At 47.2% G+C, this 21,167-nt stretch overlaps 1 protein-coding gene across 1 annotated transcript in view; it reads left to right on the plus strand.

Annotated features, from left to right (window-relative positions):
- The window catches only part of large1 (LARGE xylosyl- and glucuronyltransferase 1), a 61,422-nt gene that overhangs the window by 22,005 nt on the left and 18,250 nt on the right, over positions 1 to 21,167 (plus strand). Inside the window, exons 4-7 of the mRNA XM_012841398.3 lie at positions 3,885 to 4,183; positions 6,267 to 6,349; positions 12,435 to 12,558; positions 12,827 to 12,998. Coding sequence (XP_012696852.2) covers positions 3,885 to 4,183; positions 6,267 to 6,349; positions 12,435 to 12,558; positions 12,827 to 12,998 — 678 coding nt within the window. The remainder of the gene's footprint in view (positions 1 to 3,884; positions 4,184 to 6,266; positions 6,350 to 12,434; positions 12,559 to 12,826; positions 12,999 to 21,167) is intronic.

Raw genomic sequence — 21,167 nt, forward strand, 5'->3', positions numbered from 1 at the left:
ACACACACGCACACACATATGCACGTGAATACACACCTCTGCCACTGAAGAGCTTCAGAGATCAACATTCATCCGTCAAACCCAGTGCACAAACATACCCACATGCCGCCACCCGTCCTGCCTCACGTCCAGACAAGAGGTGAAGATGTACTTGTCAGAAATGACAAAAGCCCAGCGGCAAAAATGATTGCAGAAAAACAAACAAGCAAAATGGAACCCTTCCCCTGTAGGGCCATAGCTCGCACCACTACACCATTTTGGGAGCCCCAGTCACCATGCAGCCGCCCGTTTTGTGTTTTTGTTTTTTTATTTTTTTTCCCACAACATGGGGGTCACATGCCATTTCCCCGAGCAGGTTATTGGTAGTCGCTGCTGTGGAAGTGGATGCCACTTGGGTGAGGGATGGTTCGCTTTCATCGGGCAGATGTCTCCTTGGCAATGCAGATGCATGGCTGGACCCTGAAAGGCGATGGCAATTAAACCCAGCGCACATGGCCGCACAGGGACCACAGCATGCAAAACAGCCCAATGACTCATGTGATCAAACAGGGGCCGAGCGGCTCCAAACGTTTGGCTCTCAGGTTCTGGAACCACTCCTCGAATGTGTGCTGTGCAATTCTGATAAGTTCTGTTTTTATTTCATTATTTTTCACCCTCGCCCTGGCTCATCTGCTAAGCACAGGCAGAGAAGGACATGCAAGCTTCTCTTGCTGTCGACTACAACAGTCTTGCACTTGGTGCATCTGGCGGTTTGCAAATGGCCTCCTTACATGTCATTAAATCCATACGCCATGCACCTACTGCGTGCTGTATTCATGGTTGAACTGCATTTAGATCACAAGGAACCATTAGTTCTTGTCACACTCTAGACTATTACCCAGGGATTCCAGAGGGCCACTCATGACTGATGGCACTATTCCACAGAGGTGGCATTGTCTTTTTAAATGACACAAATGAATGCTAATGATGTTTGAAGACGCGCTTTCATCTTGTAGTTCTTCAACAATATTGGGAGATGTCTCTCCGCCTCGCTTGTCTCCCATCTAGGCATACAAATGCCTCTACTCCACTAAGTCGAACATGTGTGATTTAATGCTTTGTGGTTGTGCAAAGCGAGAGCAACCCAATCACTTAAATCCATTAACTTGCCTTATCTCTTCCCGTAAGCTGATTTCAGGCTTTTCTATTTTTTTTTATTCTCTTTTTTTTTTTTGTTCTGTGGCAGGGGGAACGGCCAGCCAAATGAAATGGCACCGGCAGCGCCGGAAGACCAGGTGCGACTGCTGGCCCGGCCATGCCAGAGCCGGTGACTGGGCCTCGGTAACAAATGCCTGCTTGGGCCAGTTCAGCGGGACTTAACTCAAAGCGCGTCATTCCACAAATGAATCACAGCTTGGCCGAGGCACACAGCAGAAGGCGCTCTGGCCCTGCTGCTCGGATGGATCCATTGGCCCACTGGTTCTTTTTTATTGCGGGGGGGAGGGAGGGGGGTTGTTGGAATGGAAGGTGGGGGCAGAGGGATGGATTTTGTGGATAGGGGACTTGAGGCATTAGTGTGAAAATGAAACAACACATGGCCTCGCACATTTTGCCAGACTTAAGCAACACTCACGTCTGTTTTGCGCCCTGATAGCTACACAAACGATACAAACAATATGTCCACATAAAACAATGAGCCGTGTTTTCCAGTTTTTTTTTTCTAGAGGCCACTTACTATTCAACCACTATCCATTTTGCTCAGCATAAGTGTACCTTCGTTGAAGAATCAGTACGGTTTGACAGGAAAGCAACACGACACAACACAAGCAGACGACCCAAAGCAGTGGCTGTAAAAAAAGAAAGTCGCTTGGAAATGTTTGCGGCTCCCTCCTGGCACCACCGCTGCTGAATGGTGGCCTGGAGACCTGTGCTGGACTTTCTCTATTGCTTTTTAAAATGGTTGGTCTGTTGGGACGAGGTGTCTTCTCCAGTGCCTTGGCTTGCTCCATCTATTTCTTGTTTCCTCCCCTGCTGTCTCTGCTGAGATCTTTGTCTGCAGACGGAAAAAAAACACAGTGTAATAAACGGCCAAGCCCTGGTGGGTCTGCTATTGTCTTTCCCCCCCTCCATCTCTCTCTTATTTCTTTCCGTTCGCCACATCTCTCTTGAGCCAAACTGCGGTCGGAAAGGGGCACGGGGTCTTTGTGGTGTGTGTTTTTGTTCTTGCGGTCGGGGTGAGTGATGTCATCATCCCGGAGATTCATCCATCTCCTGCCTCTGATCGATACCAGTAATAACAGCTCCTACACTCTATGCTCCTGCACTATGCTCTTTTGCTGCTGTTTGCACATGTGTGTGTTTGCTTGGGTGGGACTCTGAGGGGTGTGTGTGTGTGTGTGTGTGTGTGTGTGTGTGTGTGTGTAGGTGGAATGTGCCGATATAATAAATGCATGCATGGTGTTTTGGATTGACCCAGAGTCAGCCACTGTGTCTGGGGCTGCAGAAGGAGCCATCACTTTCTTTCTTCCTTTATCTTTATTCTCTTCCGCTTCACCTTCACGTATTCTTTCCTTTTCATTCGCTTTCTTTCTTCATTCACCTTCTTTCTTCTTCTTTTCCTCTCTATTCTTCACTCATCTTCCCGTTTCATGCTTTTCCAGTAGGGCGGAAATTGACTCACCCCCTAAATTAGAGCTTGTAAATCTTGGCAGCTTGGCTACTGATTGAGCGATTACAGAACTGCAAAGGACATGGAAAGGACTCGGTTGGCCCATCAGACAGTTGTTAAAAGTCTAGAAGCAGATTTCTTTCTCTCCGCAGTGGGCTAGTGGAACTCGTCGTCAGTGAGTGACTGTTAGCGGAACTCATTGCTCATCAGAGAGTGCTTGCAGAGACTTGGTGACCATCGTGTGTGTGTGTGTGTGTGTTTGTGCGTGTGTGCGTGTGTGTGTGTGTGTGTGAGGGTGATGTGGGGGACTCCTTATCAGTCCTGATGTTGTTAATGACTCATGCTGAAAATGGAGGACTATTAAATTGCATGAGCAAGTTCCATCTCTCCATCTCTCTCTCTCTCTCACTCACACACACCACTCACTCACTCTCTTGCTCACTCCCATTTTTTCCCTTCCTCTTTCTTGCTCTATATTTCTCTCTCTCTCTCTCTCTCTCTCTCTCTGTTCATTTTATTAGCACGTTTTTAATGCTCTTGTGTTGCTTGCACGTGTTGTTTTTTAAGAGGTGAATGTCAGCATGGTTAAAGATTTAATTATTTTTTTCACTTCGAGACCCTCTGGTTGGTGTTGTCGTTTCCAGTTAGCCCAAAAAGAGTCTGTTCGGTTCACAGCGCGTGCCAGTGCCTCTGCAATCTATGCCACAGCTCTCACCTCTCATTAGAGGGGGCCTCTCCAAACCATTCAAAATGGGGATGGCACTTGGGGTATTATGGAGCAGAGCGTTTATGCTCTTCTTGTGAAAGGCAGTCGTGACATCTGTTTCACTGCTTTTCTCCGTGAATGTTTTTAGGGATGTTGAGGGGTTTTTATGTGAACATGCACCTCTCTGTTTCTTTGTATTTTTCATCCCTGTTGATGGCTAACAGCAGGGAGAACAGCTTTCTGTCATATTACACTGGCTGAATTAGCCGATCTGCTAATACGGTTGGCATTGTGAACATGGCTGAATACGGTCGCTGTGGCTGTTATGGCAACTCCTTGGCGATTATAGGACACAGCCAAGGTGGCAGCCATAGCTGTTTAGGCTATTCAGGCCGTTTGTTCTATTACACTCCTACCCGTTCCATCTGAATCCTTACCAATGTGCAGAGTGTCCAGGCTGTTTGGTTTCTGAATTCTCTCTCTTCTCTCTCTTCTCTCTTGTTCTCTCTTTCTTTGGCCCCTCCCTCCCAGTGAGGTCCCTCCCCCTGTGGCCTCTGGAGCCCCAGTCCTCCCCTCTGATTGGTGGAGCCGGGGAGCATCAGGCCCTAGAGCTGCGCGTGCGTGAGGTGGAGGAGGAGAACCGCGCCCTGAGGAAGGAGCTCGGCCAGCCGCCCCGCAGCCTCTCCCGCCCGCACCAAACGGGCCACCATGGTAACCACTCGTCCACACACTCCAATGAGGAGGGCACGGGCGACAACGAGAGCCAGCGCGCCGCTACCGCCGGCAACGGCTCAGAGTGTGCGCAGGAACCAGTGGTTGACAAGTGTGAGGTGAGAACGCGCACACACACACACACACACACACACACACGCACTAGGGCCTAAGCCACACAAAACCTTAACTTGGCTCAAGTGAAACACAGCGGAACACAGCCATTAAGATGAAGACTTTGCCCTATGAGCACCACATAAAGATACCAGCCTTAGTGCATTGCTGAATCTAGACACCATCTAGTTATTATGTTATTTCAGTAAATTCAGTTCAAATTAGCTAACTGTACATGACATACATGACAGCTCTCAAATCACATTTTCAAAGAGACAAGAAGGAAAATAGAACTATGATAAAATGACAGAACTGATATTGAGGCAAGAAAGTGAGAAGGACGCCGTAGTCATAACAAATGCCATTTCCTTCCCTTAATCTGCTGGTCCTGTGATGGTGCCAGAAGGGTATTTGCATTGTAGCATATTGGAGCTGGGAGGATGGGGCATCAGCTAATCAGGTCAAGGTCTGGCCTTATTAAAACTCCTTTGTGACTTCCATTAGCACGCTACACCGACCTAATTACCATGCCAGTGTGCTAATGAAATATTAACCCTTTCTGGTCTGGTTCTCGCACGTAAGAGGAAAAACTGGTCTCCTACACCTTAGTCTGTTTTGTTGTTGCCCAAATGAGGCGCTTCACTGCTGATGACACAAAGCTGTTGTGATTGTAATGCTAATGTGACCATGGGTTTTGGAGCTAGCTTTAGGATTTAAGCTTCAAGGTTCTTTTTTACAGCCGCCCTTTAGAAAAAATCCCCCCCCCCCCCCCCAACTCCTACATCCCTCTCATCCATTTTCTTTGCCACCAAATGTGGGCTGTCGGGCATGTTTTTCACAACTACCATTAGGATAAAACAAAAGCAGCTTTTTTAGAGAGGACCCATCTAAAAATCTAAAAGCAGCCTCATCTCTTCTATCCATCTCTTCTTCTCCTCCTCTCCTCTGCCACTCTCGTGCCGGTTGGCTCTAATCTCTGCAGTCTGATGCTCCAGTGACCACACAGCCCCCTCTTATAAAATCAATACGGGGTGTGATTGAATGGCGGAACCCCTTGGGGGCTGACCACCCCCCCCCCCCCCCCCTCTTCTTCTAACACCTATTTACCCCCTTTCCACCATCTACCCATGTGGTTTGGAGAATATACCCAGCACATGAAGAGCAGTTGCAGAGGTCTGGGAAAGGAAATGAAATGTTGCATAGCCCTCCCAGTGGAGCTGGTCCTAGGTCAGAGAGTCTGCCAAGTGTCAGTTAGTGTCCCTCAAAGTGTCTGTATAGAAAATGCCACGCAGAAATGGCTAACCACAGCTCCCGAACCACTATGCTGATTTAAGCATTTTGAGACATGTGCCACCTGTGGAGTCATTGGGCAGCAGTTTTGTTGCCTTGAGCCCAGACTGATATGGATTGGCTGCTGCTAGGTTACTGTGACCCAGCGGCACCCTGGGGGTAGTATAGATGGGCCAAACATGCACACCTGTCACTCAAATGGGTCTGTCAACATTAAGACTGCAGGGCTCTGAGTACTAGCTTGAGAAAGCAGAGCAGTCATATATCAATTTACTCAGTGTTAGGAAATAGATGTTCGAAATGACTCCTTAATTTATTTAATAACAGTGGTGGTCAAACAGGGGTGATTGTATCATGCTTTTTTGAGGTTAGGGATATTTCACTGGCCTCCATGATTTTGTGGAGCAGTGTTGAATCAGTCTTGGGAAGCGTCAGTCCCACTGGTTCATTTAGCCTGAAGTGAAAGTCATTCCCCCCTTGCGCAAATCCTGAAAAGCTTTAACTGGTGCTTTGTGCTTAAAGGGCAGTTTTAATGCACTCTTGTTCAGACATATAAAATATGCTTCTTAAAATGTTTCAGAAAGAGCTTTTAAATGAATTTCAACTACCCTCCTTTCCCACCTCTCTCTCTCTTTCTATCTCGCCTTCCTCTTGCATTCCTCCCTGCCTCTTCTCCTGTCCTCGTTTGTCACTCTCTCTGTCATAACCTTTCTCTTTCTCACTCTCCCTCTCTTTCTCTCTTTCTCTCTCTCTCTTTCCTATGTCTCTGACACACTCTCTCTTTCTTGCTCTCTGCAGACGATCCATGTGGCGATTGTGTGTGCAGGCTACAATGCCAGCAGGGACGTGGTGACGCTGGTCAAGTCTGTCCTGTTTCATCGGTAGGTGTTTTCTCTCACATAATGAAAAAAGGTTCAGTCTCTTTGCCAGTGCTGCTGTTTTGCACCAAGTTCATTCCACAGTCTGGTGTTCATTTCATCATTGTCATTTACCCTTTGAGGACCACGATCACAAATATCTGATTAGAATGTTGCTAACTGAAGGTTCCATTTCATGATGTAATAATGAACTCCTGTGAACGTTTTAAACACCAGTCAATGTGTGACAGATAATGACTTGGAGATAATGTCAACATTTTCACTGACAAAATGTATACTCCATTCCGTTTGCGTTAGCCTATTAAGCAGATGTCATTATGAGGTTGCTCCTATGTTCCTTTATGGTTGCCCCCCCCCACCCCACCCCTCCCTCACAGAGAGAGGGAGAGGGAGAGAAAGAGAGAGAGAGAGAGACAGAGAGAGAGACCGACAGCTGGGCCATACTGTTGTCCTTCTCTCTTCAATCTGAATATGCGGATGCCACGCCAGCCGCCTACTCCCTGTTGCCAGGCAACACCACCCCGTGAACTCTTGTGTAAAAATGTCCCCCAGCTCTCTCTCCTCAGCCCCACGCTCACACACACACACACACACACACACACACACACACACACACACACACACACACACACATATACTCTCCTCAGCCCCACGCTCACCCAGCGTCTGTTCCTCGTGCCCCTCACTCAATGTCCAAAAAAGAAAGGCGCGCAAGCAAGAGGGAGAGAGACGGGGGAAGTGTGAGAGAGTGAACAACAGGAAGACAGTGCAAAGATATCAGAGAAGGCAGCAACTGAGGCCATTTTAACGTTTGTAGGCAGAGACAGAGTATGATCAAATGCAAACCAGTCAGTTTCTTGCACTCCGTATCCTTCCATGGCGTTCCATTTGCAGTCTGCAATAAAAAAAAGAAAAGTGTCTGACACTCTGCACACCCAGAACCTTGGATTTGCAGTCACTCGCAAAATGATTTCATTAAACATTAATGCATTCATTTTGGTCAAACATGAGCCATTACCCCCATAAACAGTTTATGCCTTTATGAACAGTGTAATAAATAGTTTATTACTCAGGTAATTACATGTGGCAGAAGATTTAGAGTGTGATAATGAGCCTAGATAATGAGCACGCAAGGAGCGAAGGCCTTGATTAGTTGGCAAACTATTTCAGTGCTCAATAATGATTTCAATTTAGCAATTAGGAAACGGAGCGGACATAATGCTGACAGCCAAGCTTCAGAGAGTCTGTGTGCTTTTCCCAAATGAAATTTGATGTGCAGAGACGAGATCCTGCATGCAGCTACTCCATAATTTACTACTGCTTTGTGCTGATATATGCTCTTTGTCTTGTGCATCTTACTACGGTGGCCCAGAGGGTCAAAACACAGCGACATTTCACAAAACAGAGTGACGTTTTTCAAAAGACGACATCACAAAGCACAAGAACATTTCACAAACGACAACAACATTTCACAAAGGCGGAAAAAAGGTAGGACTTGGGTTCTGTCTAATCATAAACAAGAAGTGTCGTCCCGCCGTTTCTGTAGTCTTGGTGAAATGTAATGTTTTGTGAAAAGTCGACGTTTTCTGAAATGTTGTGTTTTGCAAAAAGTTTGTGTTTTCTGAAGTGTCTTTATGTTGTTAACCCCTACGGCCAAGATATCTTACAGATGCCCGCACATCTATGTTTAAAAATAAGACATAATGCTTATATTACACTAAGTGTTTTTCCCTTTACTCTCCCCTTACAATACAATACACTCACTCACTCTCTCTTTCTCTCTCTCCCTCTCTCTCTCTCTCTCACTCTCTCTCTCTCTCTTAGATAGATAGATAGATACTTTATTAATCCCGTGGGAAAATTCAGGTATCTTGCAGCTCACATAGTGACAATAAGTACAGACAATACGTACAGACAATACGATACAAACAGACAATACGATACCAATACAATACAATGCAATACAATACGGTTATGTACAGTGTAAGATGTATAGTGCAAAACCACCGTAAGGTGTACAGTGTAGTGTATGTCTTTCTTTCTTTCTCTCAGTCACACACACACACGATACATCATCCTTCATATCATGATCAGTCATAGTCTGAATAAATACACACCCATACATAGTTGAATATATAGAAACAAAACTGATTTCTAACAAGACCCCTGAAAGAAGGGATACAACAGAGATTAGGAAACAAAGAAAAACAAGCGCACAAGAAACAATACACAAGCACCCTGTGAGGAAGCTGAATCTGTGCGTAATGAATTCCTCTGCTTGCATATTTTTGCTGTGGTGGTGTGGTTGTTTCCCGATGACAAATGAATGCCATCCCAGCAGGTAAGAGGGTGCTGACATTATTAGCCCACGTATAAGGCGCTTTCCCTCTCCACCTGATTACCCAATGTGCATTGCAGGCTGGATGACTCACAGCGGAGTGACCTTTTCCCATGGTAACTGTCTCCTAGCTGCATGGGTAATGATAACTTGCCCCTAGGTGCAGTATAATCAAATATTTCCCACAATGTTTAAAGTCATCTGCGCAATGCTGCGTCTTGTGGAGGACAAAACAGTTCCTTTCATCTTTTTTTTGCGTAAAAATTGGATTTAAGGGTCGCTGGTTGTCATCAGATCGAAGTGAAACGTGCCTGCGATTATACAACCGTGTGATTCACCTGAGGCTTGTGGGGTTTCTTTTGCCTTTCAGATGAGTGTTTTATTTACTTTGGGATGTCTGGAGTTAAATGAGTTTGAGCTTTTTGGTACTTCTGCTGAATTAGGTGTTACCCTAGTGGAGCCTGTTGGCTGAGCTTGGCTGAACTCTCTTTTCCAGATCAAAAGAATGAGAGACATTTATCTGTACTGATAATGGGTGACCTAGGAAGGTATAAAGGATGAGTGTTTTTCACCTTTCTTGACGTTGGATGGGAAATACCTTTTGGAAGAAGGACGGAGATCATGCACCAAACATTTCAGTTTGCGTGCTGCTGGTAATCATACATTGTTGCTGAAAGCAAGATTTAGTTTTTTTATTCTTTATTTTCTATGGTTGTATATGTGTTATTATAGCCTAAATACATTTGTTTGCTATCTGTACTGTAGTTGGTATTTGCAAAGCAAGTCTGTTAGCTGTTGGGTAGTTAGCTTGCCAGTTTTTAGACAAAAGCTCTGTAATGTCTCTTTAATTACCACAATCATATCTTTGTTGCTGCCTGTATTGACGTTTGCATATGTGAGTTATATTCAGCTGTTTATTCCGTTGTGGAGTGAGCCCTAAACAATCTCAGACCTCATTTGTTGGTGTGCACCTGCAGCTTCTTAACAAAATGGTGTCTTAATTACCGTAACGCGCGAGAGAGGAACAAGCCAGAGCTAAATGAAAGGTGGTGGGGGCACCCATTTGCCAAATTACCTCCCCCTCGAAAAAACATGCAGCTCATAGTGATGCTAACACACAGGTTCCTGAACACAAGTTCTAGTTTGAAATGGGTAGTTCTCAGGTTGGTGTGTTTGTGTGTGTGTGTGTGTGTGTGTGTGTGTGTGTGTGTGTGTGTGTGTGTGTGTGTGTGTGTGTGTGTGTGTGTGTGTGTGTGTGTGTGTGTGTGTGTGTGTGTGTGTGTGTGTGTGTGTGTGTGTGTCTGAGCCAGGGCAGCCAGTGACAACAGGTTTAAATAAGACATCTCTGGTGTTGCAGAACTGCAATCTCGGGGCCCAATTACTGCAGCATATTGCTTTTCTTTGGTCGAGCTGCCGCGGGGGCTTTGTGTCACTGTACACACCATATACGTATATAGTGTCTATGGTACACACAGCCCCCTGGAAGGCCCCTCCTCTAGCTACCGGGCTGATGAGAGCAGGGGACATGACCCAGAAGGTCACCTGCACTCTCACAGTCAGGTGGGAAATGTCTAGACACATGTAAACCTGCTGTTTTTCAGTGCCTGTGACCTGGTCCTCTCACGACATCTGTGCATGTGGTGTTTCTTGTTGCCTGTGTAACCCTAAGTGGAGAGTGGGAATATGTCAGGGGAAAGTGTTATGGGGAGCTGGAGGCGACCCAGGCGAGAACCCGGTAAGACGAGGCTGCTCGCGTGGTGTTGTGACACAGTGGTTGACAGCGTGGTGTTTAAGCCCAGGCTAACAGGAGCTGTTGGAGTGTTGTGTTTATTTTCTGTGCGCAGTGTGAGCTCACTCAGACCAGCAAGGAAATGGGTTTGCCGAGTTGGAAATTCCGAATTGCCCTTGTAAGTCCTTGTATTCAGTTTAAAGGTAGACATGAAAGGGAGACTTGGTAAATGATAGCGACAGAGAGCGGAAGAGAGAGAAGGAGCGAGAGAAAGAGAGAGAAAGAAAGCAATATGACAGGAAAAAGGGAAGGCAAGGATATGGATGAGACGAAAATTTCAAGCTCATTGAACTAATGACTATACAGATTGAGCCTGTGGCCATATTGACATCACTTCCCCATTGATGACGGGAAGAGGCTGTGAAGCCTCTCTGCTGGATGCCTTTGTATCTGAGGCACAATAACATCACCTCAGTACAGAGACAGACACCCATCTGTAACCACAAAGGAGATCCCAAACAGACGCCCATGTCACTGGAATCAAACATGGCTAGCCAGCCTTAAGATCAGGTGCTGGTTTACTGTCTGATGATTGTGTGTCGTACATGCTGGTGTGTGGTACCATGGTGATGGCTGCTCATCTCCCACAGTAGTAACATACACACACACACACACACACACACACACAGAGGGACATGTAGTGTAACCGCTACATATAGTATGCCTATGCAGTGTGACAGCTGAGTGCTCAGAGCGAGTTTGGCGCAGCGTGTGTGTGTGTGTGTGTGTTTGCGTGTGTGTGAGTGAGCACATCTCTGACACACATACAGTGTAATAAGACATCCGAACAGACACGAGGCCCGCAGCAGTGCTAATTGCACTTAAAAGAGAGCGGCCAGGGCCCTTTGTGGTTTGTGACCGCGAGGAATAGCGGCAGCAACGCTGCAGGAGCCGTGACTCTTTCGCTTTGTTCTGAGGAGGAGGAGGAGAAGGAAGTGAAGGAGGTGACACGGTGCTTCTCTCCGGCTCTCATGTTTGGCTCGGGGACGGGTCAGAACATGATGAGTCATCTCTCTCTCTCTCAGTCCCCCCAGGGAGCTGAGTGCTGACAGTAGTGTGGGTGTTTACAGTACACTATCAGGCATACAGTCTTCCTCTCCTCTTCGTCAGCTTGTTTTAGACAGCCAACAGGCAACGGCGCTGCACATCAAGAAAGAAAACAAAAAATGTGCGATTGCATGTGATTTCTACAGTGCTGCTTTGAAAAATGGGATCTGTGTATGCAATGTGCATCCCATGCATTAATGTATTACCAACAAAAAAGCGCAAGATAATACCAGCTTCCACATCTATGGCCATAATACCAAGGATGTTTTCACCACATTGACCAGCTGATATGTTAAAAGTTAAAAGTCGAATTACCTGCGAGTTAAAAGTTAAAAGTCTAATTACCTGCGAGCTCAGCCTTGCCAGCAAATAACCAATGTCTCTTCTTTCTGCTCAGGGTTAAGAAGCTTCCATTCAGCTATACACATTTTTTATAATCGTTTTTTTCTCTATCACACAGAGGCCAGATAATTGGCTTCTAGCTTTTCAGTTCAGGAAATAGAAAATCTAATGTTAAAATGGGGGACAAAAACCCCTGTCCTGCTTCGGTCTCTATGTTCTCTCGCCGTGTTCTTTCTGTCTCAGATGTTTTCAAGGACAGTCTCACATTCCTTTCAGACATTCACTTTAAAAAGTAGTTTGTGTCCAGTTTTGCTCTTAAACAGGAGCCCACGCACTGATACAGACAACAGCCACTGTCAAAGGCGCAGATCCTTTCCTTGAATACACTTTTGCTCTTAAACAGGAACTTCATTTATGTATGAGAGTGTGTGTGATTATAGGAGTGTGTGTGTGTGTGTGTGTGTGTGAGAACATATGACATGTGTATTTGTGTACATGCTGGAAAGAACCAGGGCAGATACTCTGGAAGACAGACACTGATGTCCCGTCCTGTGTGTTTGTCCGTGTGACAGGCGCAACCCACTGCACTTCCACTTCATCACGGACTCCATCGCCCAGCGCATCCTGGCCTCCCTCTTCCACACCTGGATGGTGCCGGCCGTACGTGTGGACTTCTACGACGCAGACGAGCTGAAGGTGAGCCCTGCTGTTGGGAAGAATTATGTTCATTTACGATCATCTATCACACTTCTGATGCACTTGGATTCATAAAATCCATGGATGTGTGTAACTAATATCTTTCAACTTGTGATGGTACTTACCCCACTTTTGCTCCCTGTGTCTGTCTCTGTCCCCCCCCTCTCTCTCTCCCTCCCTCTCTCTCTCCCTCTCTCTCTCTCTCGCTCTCTCTCTCTCTCTCTCTCTCTCCCTCTCTCTCTCTCTCACCTTCTCTCCCTCTCCCCAGTCTGAAGTGTCCTGGATCCCCAATAAGCACTACTCTGGCATCCATGGGCTCATGAAGCTGGTGCTGACCAAAGCGCTGCCCTCTGACCTCAAGAAGGTCATCGTGCTGGACACCGACATCACCTTCGCCACCGACATCGCAGAGCTTTGGGCCGTCTTCCACAAGTTCAAAGGTACTTTCTTCATCCCCGGCAACTCTGAGTGCAACAAGCAGAAGAACCGACGGCTTCTGAATCACACCAACCATTCAGAATGTACGTGTTCAGCTGTGTTGAATTCATCTTGAACATCTGCTGTATAGAACGCAAGCAGGAGACACAGAGTCTTATATTCATAACAAGCTGTGTGTAATGACTTCTCACTGGGGTTGCTCTGGCGCATACGTTACGCTCAATGCAAGAGTCATAGAGTCAATGCAGAGGGGGCGGTTGGGGTCAATTGTGGGATGAGTAATACTGAAGTCCTCCCTGGAGACATCTTCAAGCGTGCCATTTGCTCATTTAAGTGTTTTGCATGACTGGTTTACTGATGGCTGTGATTCATCCGAGCGTTGTTGTAAGAGGGAATCAATCAGGTAGCGTGGGACCAGTGTGTTTCCAAGCTTAGTATCTTTTATTTCACTACGATAGGTTTCTGCTCTGTTCTGTTGTGTTCTCTTCACTGTCTTCCCAACTCCCTCTTTCTTTTCTCCTGTCATCACTGTGACTCGTCATGACAGGACACTCTCGTGTGTACTCCCACCCTCACAGCATTTCATTGTGGGAGAACTGTGAGGACCACAGTTAGCTAGTTTGTTTATAGTCATTGTACAGCACTGTACATCACAAGGAGAATCAACATTATGTTTTGCATCCAACAACAGTACATACAGCAAAACATCACCGATCAATAACAGACTCAATGGCACACAGCAAACCAGACCCACGGTTTCTTCAGCGAGTTATCCTGTTTAGTTCTGCTATGGCTGCGGGCACCAGGCTTCTGCCAACACAAGCCTTTCTGTACCCAGAGGGCAGTACAGTGATGTCCCGTGCTTTTGTGATTGCAATGTGTGTGATGGCCTTACAGTTGAGCTCAGCGAGGATGGATGTGTGGAGACGTTTTATCTTGGCAGCAGTGTAGGTTATGTGTGTTTGTTTCGCACAGTTTTTGACAGATCTTGTTGAAGAAACCGGTGGAACAGTAGAGCTGGATGGGTTGGACAGTACTCTCTGGTACAACAGTAGAAGGAGACGGGGGTGACATAGAGTCCTTTAAGGGTAGAGATGGCTGATAGTCTCATGGGCTGATAGGCTCCTTTTTTTTAATGTCCTGTGTGTGCTGTTTCAAGTTGAGTATATTTTCCAGTGTAAGCATGACCATTAAAATGCCAGAGTGATAACTGGCTCTTTATAAACAACAAACGGCAAGAGAGGGAGAAAAAAAGAGAGGGAGTCCTCAGCTCAGGAATAAGAGAAAGAAATGGGACAAAAAAAGAAGAAGAAGAAGAAGGAGGAGGAGGAGGAGGGAGAGGGAGAGTAGCAGACAAAGAGAAATAAATACACAGGGAGATGGGGAGAGACCGTAAGGGAGTTTGGTGGTGTCTTTGAGTGGGAGGGAGATGGAGAGAGAGAGAGAGAGAGAGAGAGATGATGAGTGCAGGCCAATAAAAGATGGGGGTGGCCCCCGCTAGATTGATCAGGGCCCCGGTCCCAGCGCGCTCTGCCGCCTACCGAGGGGGTGTGTGGGGGGACCGGATCAATCTTAATTAGGAGATCATTCCTCGGAGCCTGGGTGCCACGGTTTGCCCCCATGCCCACTCACCCAGCGGTCGCCCCCCCCCCAAGGTGAACCCGGAGGCAGCAGCCATTAGCCTACTCAACATGCAACTTCGCCCACAATCATTCCCTCCCTTTCAAGGGCTTTGTGCTTGTGACGGCGCTCGGGATAAAAGCGCTTGTAGCGAATGAAGAAATGTAAATGGCGGTGCAGTTGTTAAGCTTTAAAAAAAAAGAAGTGAATATGCACTCCTCTCTCTCTCTCCCTCCCTCTCTCTCTTTCTCTCTCTCTCTCTCTCTCTCTCTCTCTCTCCCTCTCACTCTGTCTCTGTCTCTCCCTCTCTCTCTCCCTCTCTCTTTCTCTCTCTCTCTCTCTCTCTCTCTCTCCCTCTCACTCTGTCTCTGTCTCTCCCTCTCTCTCTCTCTCTCTCTCTCTCTCTCTCTCTCTCTCTCTCTGGTTTTACAGGTGGACATCAAAGTGTTGTGCAGACCAGAACAGCCGTGCTTGAAGTGTTGTGAGCTTGAAGTGTTGTGAGCGGGTGGTATCTCAAAGGCTTGGAGCTTGTTTTTTGTTTTGCTTGTAAATGCTCAAGCACACTCAGGCATTCACATGCACACATACACGCGTACACACATACCCGCGTGCACACACACACACACACACACACACACACCACACACACACCACACACACACACACACACACACACACACCACACAGACACACACACACACACACACACACACACACACCCACACACAGATACAAAAACACAAACACTGCTTTACTGTTGCTTACTGTTGACGAACCCCTGGTGAGCTCCTTGCTTGCTGTCTGCCTTTCAAACGCCTGATCCAAGTGTTTACCCCGTTCCCATCATGCAGTGCGGCCCACACAAACATGAGATTCGACTCTAGTCAAATGATAATGTGTTTGTGTCTGGGCTTTTTTGTTTACTTCCAGAAGGAATGCTGAAACTTCTGCACTGAGCTGATGAAACCTCTCCCACCAATACACATGCCTTGCCCTTCCTTTCGTCTGTGTGTGTGTGTGTGTGTGTGTGTGTGTGTGTGTGTGTGTGTGTGTGTTTGTGCTTATATCTGTACGCTCCTGTCCACATGTATGTATGTGTGTTAAATAGGAAAAAGTAAGATGGAGATAGGCATAGCATATGTGACTGTCACAGTTCTTTTTTTATTTTGATAATTTTTTAGCACTGATAGATACTCTCTGATATTTGTATCCTGCCAGATAAAATCCTTCTCTCTCTCTCTCTCTCTCTCTCTCTCTCTCTCTCTCTCTCTCTTTCTCTCCGTCTCCCCTCACACTCCCTCATGATCTCCCCCAGCACTCTCTATCTCTCTCTTTTTTTTTAATTGTTTCATATTAAGGAGTACCTACATCACCTCGTAGCATTCTGGGTGATTTGTTTTTCTGGTTTGGATGCACTCCCCCCATCCTCCTCTCCTCTCCTCTCTCCCCCCATCCCCACCTCCTCTCCTCTCTCACCCACCCCCCCCGTCCTCCACTCCTCCCCCCCCCCGCTCTCCATCTCTCCTTTCCCTCTAGGAGGTTTTCCATCAAACAAACCGGAGAGGTGAGAGGGGCAGCCACCTCTGTTTTTCCGTTTGCTTGTTTATTCTGTTTTGACTTTGTTCACACGCGGCGGTGCCACAAGGGGAGACAGTTAGTTCAAGTAATTAGCTTTGAGTGTCACTTTCTGTTTGCGTACCACCATTCCTCTCTCAACCCAGCCCTTGTTCTGAGTGACTGTGATGTCAGTGGGGGGTGCCGGGGACCGTTCTCCCTGTTGGAGAGAGATGGGAAGAGGGGGAGAGGGGAGGAGAAGGCGCGGTGTGTGTGTGTGTGTGTGTGTGTGTGTTATTACGGTTAAAAGTGTTGAGTGAATAAATGGTAGGTTAAAAAAAAGAAGCTGTCAGTGTGTAGAGAGCTCCGCATGGGGTTGACCTTGTTCCTCATCAGATGCAGATGAGATGTGCTTTAGTGCTGCTGTACATGCAAACACACACACAGACAGGCACATGCGCACAAATACATACACGCACACGCACACACAGGCACACACAGGCACACACAGGCACACGCGCACAAATGCACACACACACGGACACACACACACACACTCACATACGTGCACATGCACACTCATGCACAGATACACACACACACACACACATGTGCATGCACACACACATGCACACACACACACACACACACACACACGCACACGCACACACACGCAGAGGCACCCAAGTTACAGGGGGCCCTGGAAACAGTAGAGTGGAGAGCATTACCTCTACGTTTTGTTCCCTTTCCTCTTTTATTATTCTGTCTATCTACAAAACACACCCACCCCCACACAGATAACCTCTCTCCTACACACACACACACACACACACACACACACACACATAAACACTCCCTGGCCTGATTAATGGGCAGCAGTGGACGTTGGAGGACAAGACGGAGACAGAGGGAGAGACCTGGTCATCAGCTGCTGAATGTAAACCTCACCGACCATCTCAAAGCTGTAGCTCAGCCCATCAAAGTTTTAGCACCCCTGACAGTTGGGCTGGAGGCGACCGTGGGGTACTGAATGTAAAAGTGTGCCTCGCCAGGCTGGGAGGGTGAAAAAAAGAAAGCGTTGTGGAGGACACACTTAAACTGACTCTGGCTGCCCATGGTCTAGTGTGGTGAATCATGTACTCATCATCCTTTTTGTCACCGAGAAATACTGGCTGGCCCGAGATGGACAGGCTGTCTCACGGTCGCGTGTGTGTGTGTGTGTGTGGGGCGGGGTGTGTGAGGATAGCTGTATTGCTTCAGGTGCCGGAACATTTCATGAAGTGCCTGCATCAGCCAGTGGCATTGGAGAAAGTTTGTCAAGTTTAATACACTTTTTCTACTAGCACAAGTTATAAGATGATGTCCTTGAAGTTTTGGTAAGGGTTACATTTAGTGTTAATAATATGCAGTAATATAGACTTCCTTGAGAAGTAGACAGTAATGTGTATTAGTTGTGTTTTACTATAATTAGAAAAATGTACCATAAAACTGCACGGAAACTTTGAAATGGATGGGCAGGAAAAGTTCTGTTGCAGTAGTCTTTCAGTGTGCTTGAGTAGTGCAGGAGAGCAGGCCTCCTCCCTCCCTCCACACACGCTGCGTTCGCCCCTCTGCTCCACACGGCCTCCGTCACCTCCCCATCACCTACCCGTGGCGGCGTGACACGGATGATTGAAGTGTGGGCGAGCGCGTCCCTGCAATCTTACCTGCGGCGCCTCCTTTGAATCCCCTACCTTCCTTAAACCATCGCTCCCCCTTTTCCTCTTCCCTCTCATCCTCCTCCTCCTCGTCCTCCTCCTCCTCCTCTCTTATCCTCACCTCCTCTCCCTCCCTCTCTTTCCCTCTCTCTCTCTCTCTCTTTCTCCCTCCCTCTCTTTCTCCCTCTCTCTCTCTCCCTACCTCTCTCTCTCTCCCTCTCTCTTTCTCTCACTCTCTCTTTCTCCCTCTCTCTCTCCCTCCCTCTCTCCCTCTCTTTCTCTTTCTCTTCTATCTCTCTCACTCTCTCTCCTGGTCCTGGCTGCTGTCTCTAGGTGCCGGCTCTTAGTGCAGTCGCCGTGACAGCGTGTGGGTGGTGGGGTTGATAAGACAAAGTGTGTGTGTGTGTGTGTGTGTGTGTGTGTGTGTGTGTGTGTGTGGAGTGCGTGTTTCGCACCTTAGAATGTCTCTGAATCTCTTCCTGAGAAGGGCCCTGTCACCTTGTTTTGACGACTGTGAATCCTTGGCTGATTCTCAGGAATATGCAAAGCATCTCGGATGGGGGGGGGGGGGGCATGGTCAGCAAGAAAGTATCATACGCACGAGTTCACTAACACGTCCACCCTCTGTGTTTCTCTTCGTCGGTAATATGGAAATATAATAGTGCACCATGCCCTCCAACCCTTTGCCCAGCAGTCCTGTCCTCTCCTCTTTTCTCCTCTCCCTTCCTCTCTTTCATTTCTTTTCTTTTTCTTTTCCTTTCCCTCCTTTGCTTGGCTTTCTCTCCTCACATATTTGTTTTTGTTCAAGAACAGGCACCAGAGTTTGTGTCGAAGAGCTGATACTTGCTGCACATCGTATTCTTTTTCATTTCGTCAAATAATGCAGAGTATATGTAAGTTTCTAATTACAGTTTGCATTGCTTTTCATAAAGCAATAACCCTGTAGATGAAGTCTTAGAGACATGACCACTTTCCTCTCATATACTTGTGAAGGGGCCATATCTATAACTCAACTATCCTACAGCACATCCCAAAGTATTTGTAAAGTGCCCTAAAATCAGTCTCAGTCATTACAGTTTTACGGCTTTACATCGTAAAAGAAACAGGGACCCGTTATCACCCCTCCCCAGGTAAGATGGCGGAGGCGCTGGTTTTAATGGCTTCTGAACCATGGGCCCCTGCAGTCACCTAAACTCCCCCTTAAGTGTCCTCCCCGAAAAACTGATGAGTCATGCAGCTGGCACTCTGAGGACACACTAGTGCTGGCAGCTGCTCACGGGTCGTCTTCGGCTCTCCCATGGCTGAAGGAGGGGACCCTGGAGCAGATCTGTCCAGACAGTAAAAGCCTGCTTGAGTTTGTGCTGCTTATTGTGGACAGTGAGATTGGGGGGAGGGGGGGAGGGGAGGGTTTGTTGGGGTGTCTCAGCTGGTTGGTTCAGTATGTAGACAGAATCTTTTACCATGTCTGTAAGAGAGCGTGAGCTTTTTCACTGGTGTCGGTGTGGGAGATGAGTGTGTGTATGGTGGGGTTTTGAATGTGCGAGAACAGATATGAATTGGTAAGTGCCACAGGGTGTAGAGTTGCTGAGCAGATCAATAATGTAAGACTGTGTGAGAATAGAGATAGAGAGAGAGAGAGGGAGGGAGATAAAGAAAGGCCGGGAAATGGAGCAGAATCAATCAAAAGAGGGATAGAAAGACGGGGCACCTGAGAGAGCGAGGGAGGTAAACAACGAGAAGATGGAGGAGCCACTGAGATTAAGAGGGTAACGGGTAGAGATAGAGATCGTAAGTGAGGAGGGGTTCCTTCACCACACCAGAACTCTGTCAGACGGCCTCCACATGCCATTGGCAAAGGAGCCGTGGTGTGTGTGACGGGTCGTGAGAGACGCCAGGAGCTTTCATGGGGCAGTGTGGGGTTTCAAGTTTAAAGGTCACCTACTTGACTCTCACTCCCAGAATCTAGTCTCTGCCTCCTGCTCTTCCATTATTCACCATTCAGTCTCAGCTTAAAAAAACAGTAAGTAAAAGATGTTAGTCAGTGGGTAGCCAAATGGAAGTACTGTCCTAGTCAAAGCACACTGACATAAGATTGGTTGATGAGCTTGGTCAACCAACTGGACCAGCATATGCTCTGAGAGACTGCACCAGGTCTGCAGCAGTGGTGGACGATGGTGGACACCACCGTACTCTCAGTTCAATGCAGCCCACTGAGGCTGACGGCCTGCTAAGAGCGTGATCTATGGGTCTGTAATGGAGCATTGAAGCCCAGAGCCTGATGCTATAGATCAGCTTTGAGAGTGATGCCACTTTCACCAGACTAAAAGACTGGGCTGTCAGTAGGCTCTGCTGTTCACACTTGTTACGCCATAATGTGTGTGTGTGTGTGTGTGTGTATGTGTGTGTGTGTGTGTGTGTGTGTGTGTGTGTGGTGTATATCTCAAACCCTTTTCAAATGTTTGGCAGCCCACCGGGGGAATCAATGGACTGTGTGTGTGTGTGTGTGTGTGTGTGTGTGTATATACATTTGGTGTGGCTCTGAAAGCGCTTGTTAGACAGAGTCTGGTGGTATTATGGTGTCCTCTCTGTGACCTAACTCTCCCACTGCGCGCATTTTCACATTTCTGAGCAGTGTGGGAGATATTATACCTCAGCTTAAAACATGTATGTGTGTGTGTGTGCAAAAGAGCGACAGAAAGAGAGAGATACACACCACACACACACACACGCACACACACACACATTCATTCATACACTTGTATGTATCCACACAACCCCCCCTAACACACACACACACACACACACACACACCCACACAACAAGGAGATAGATGAATAAGGGGTGGACTTCACAAAAGAGCTGGACGGCACCGTGGCATTAGTATTGCGGGGAGCCGACTTCGCACGTCTGGATCAGTGAATGCAAGCCGCGTCCCCAAGGGGTCATCACTAGTGGCACTGGATTTGGTTTTGTCCAGACCACAGCAGGGGAGGCCCTTTTTAACCATGAACATTGTTTGCATTCATTGGGAACGGACAGCCTTTGGATGTCCTGCAGCAGCGAGCGGAGCTCAGAATGAGGGATGGGTGGAGAGAGAAGGATGTGTGTGAATGAAAAAGTATAAAGACATAAGAAAGGAGAGAGAAGACAAAAGGAACCTCCGTCTTGGTTAACTTTTATCCACTTCACCCAGGTGTTTCTGAGTGCAACAGACAGTTTTGAGCAATCATGTGGTTTTCTTTAGAGAAACTAGTTTGTACTAGTTTTTTAGAAACTCAAACATGCTGACAGCTGCAACAG

This window comes from Clupea harengus, chromosome 16 (genome assembly GCF_900700415.2).
Source record: "Clupea harengus chromosome 16, Ch_v2.0.2, whole genome shotgun sequence".
Taxonomy (NCBI): Eukaryota; Metazoa; Chordata; class Actinopteri; order Clupeiformes; family Clupeidae; genus Clupea; species Clupea harengus.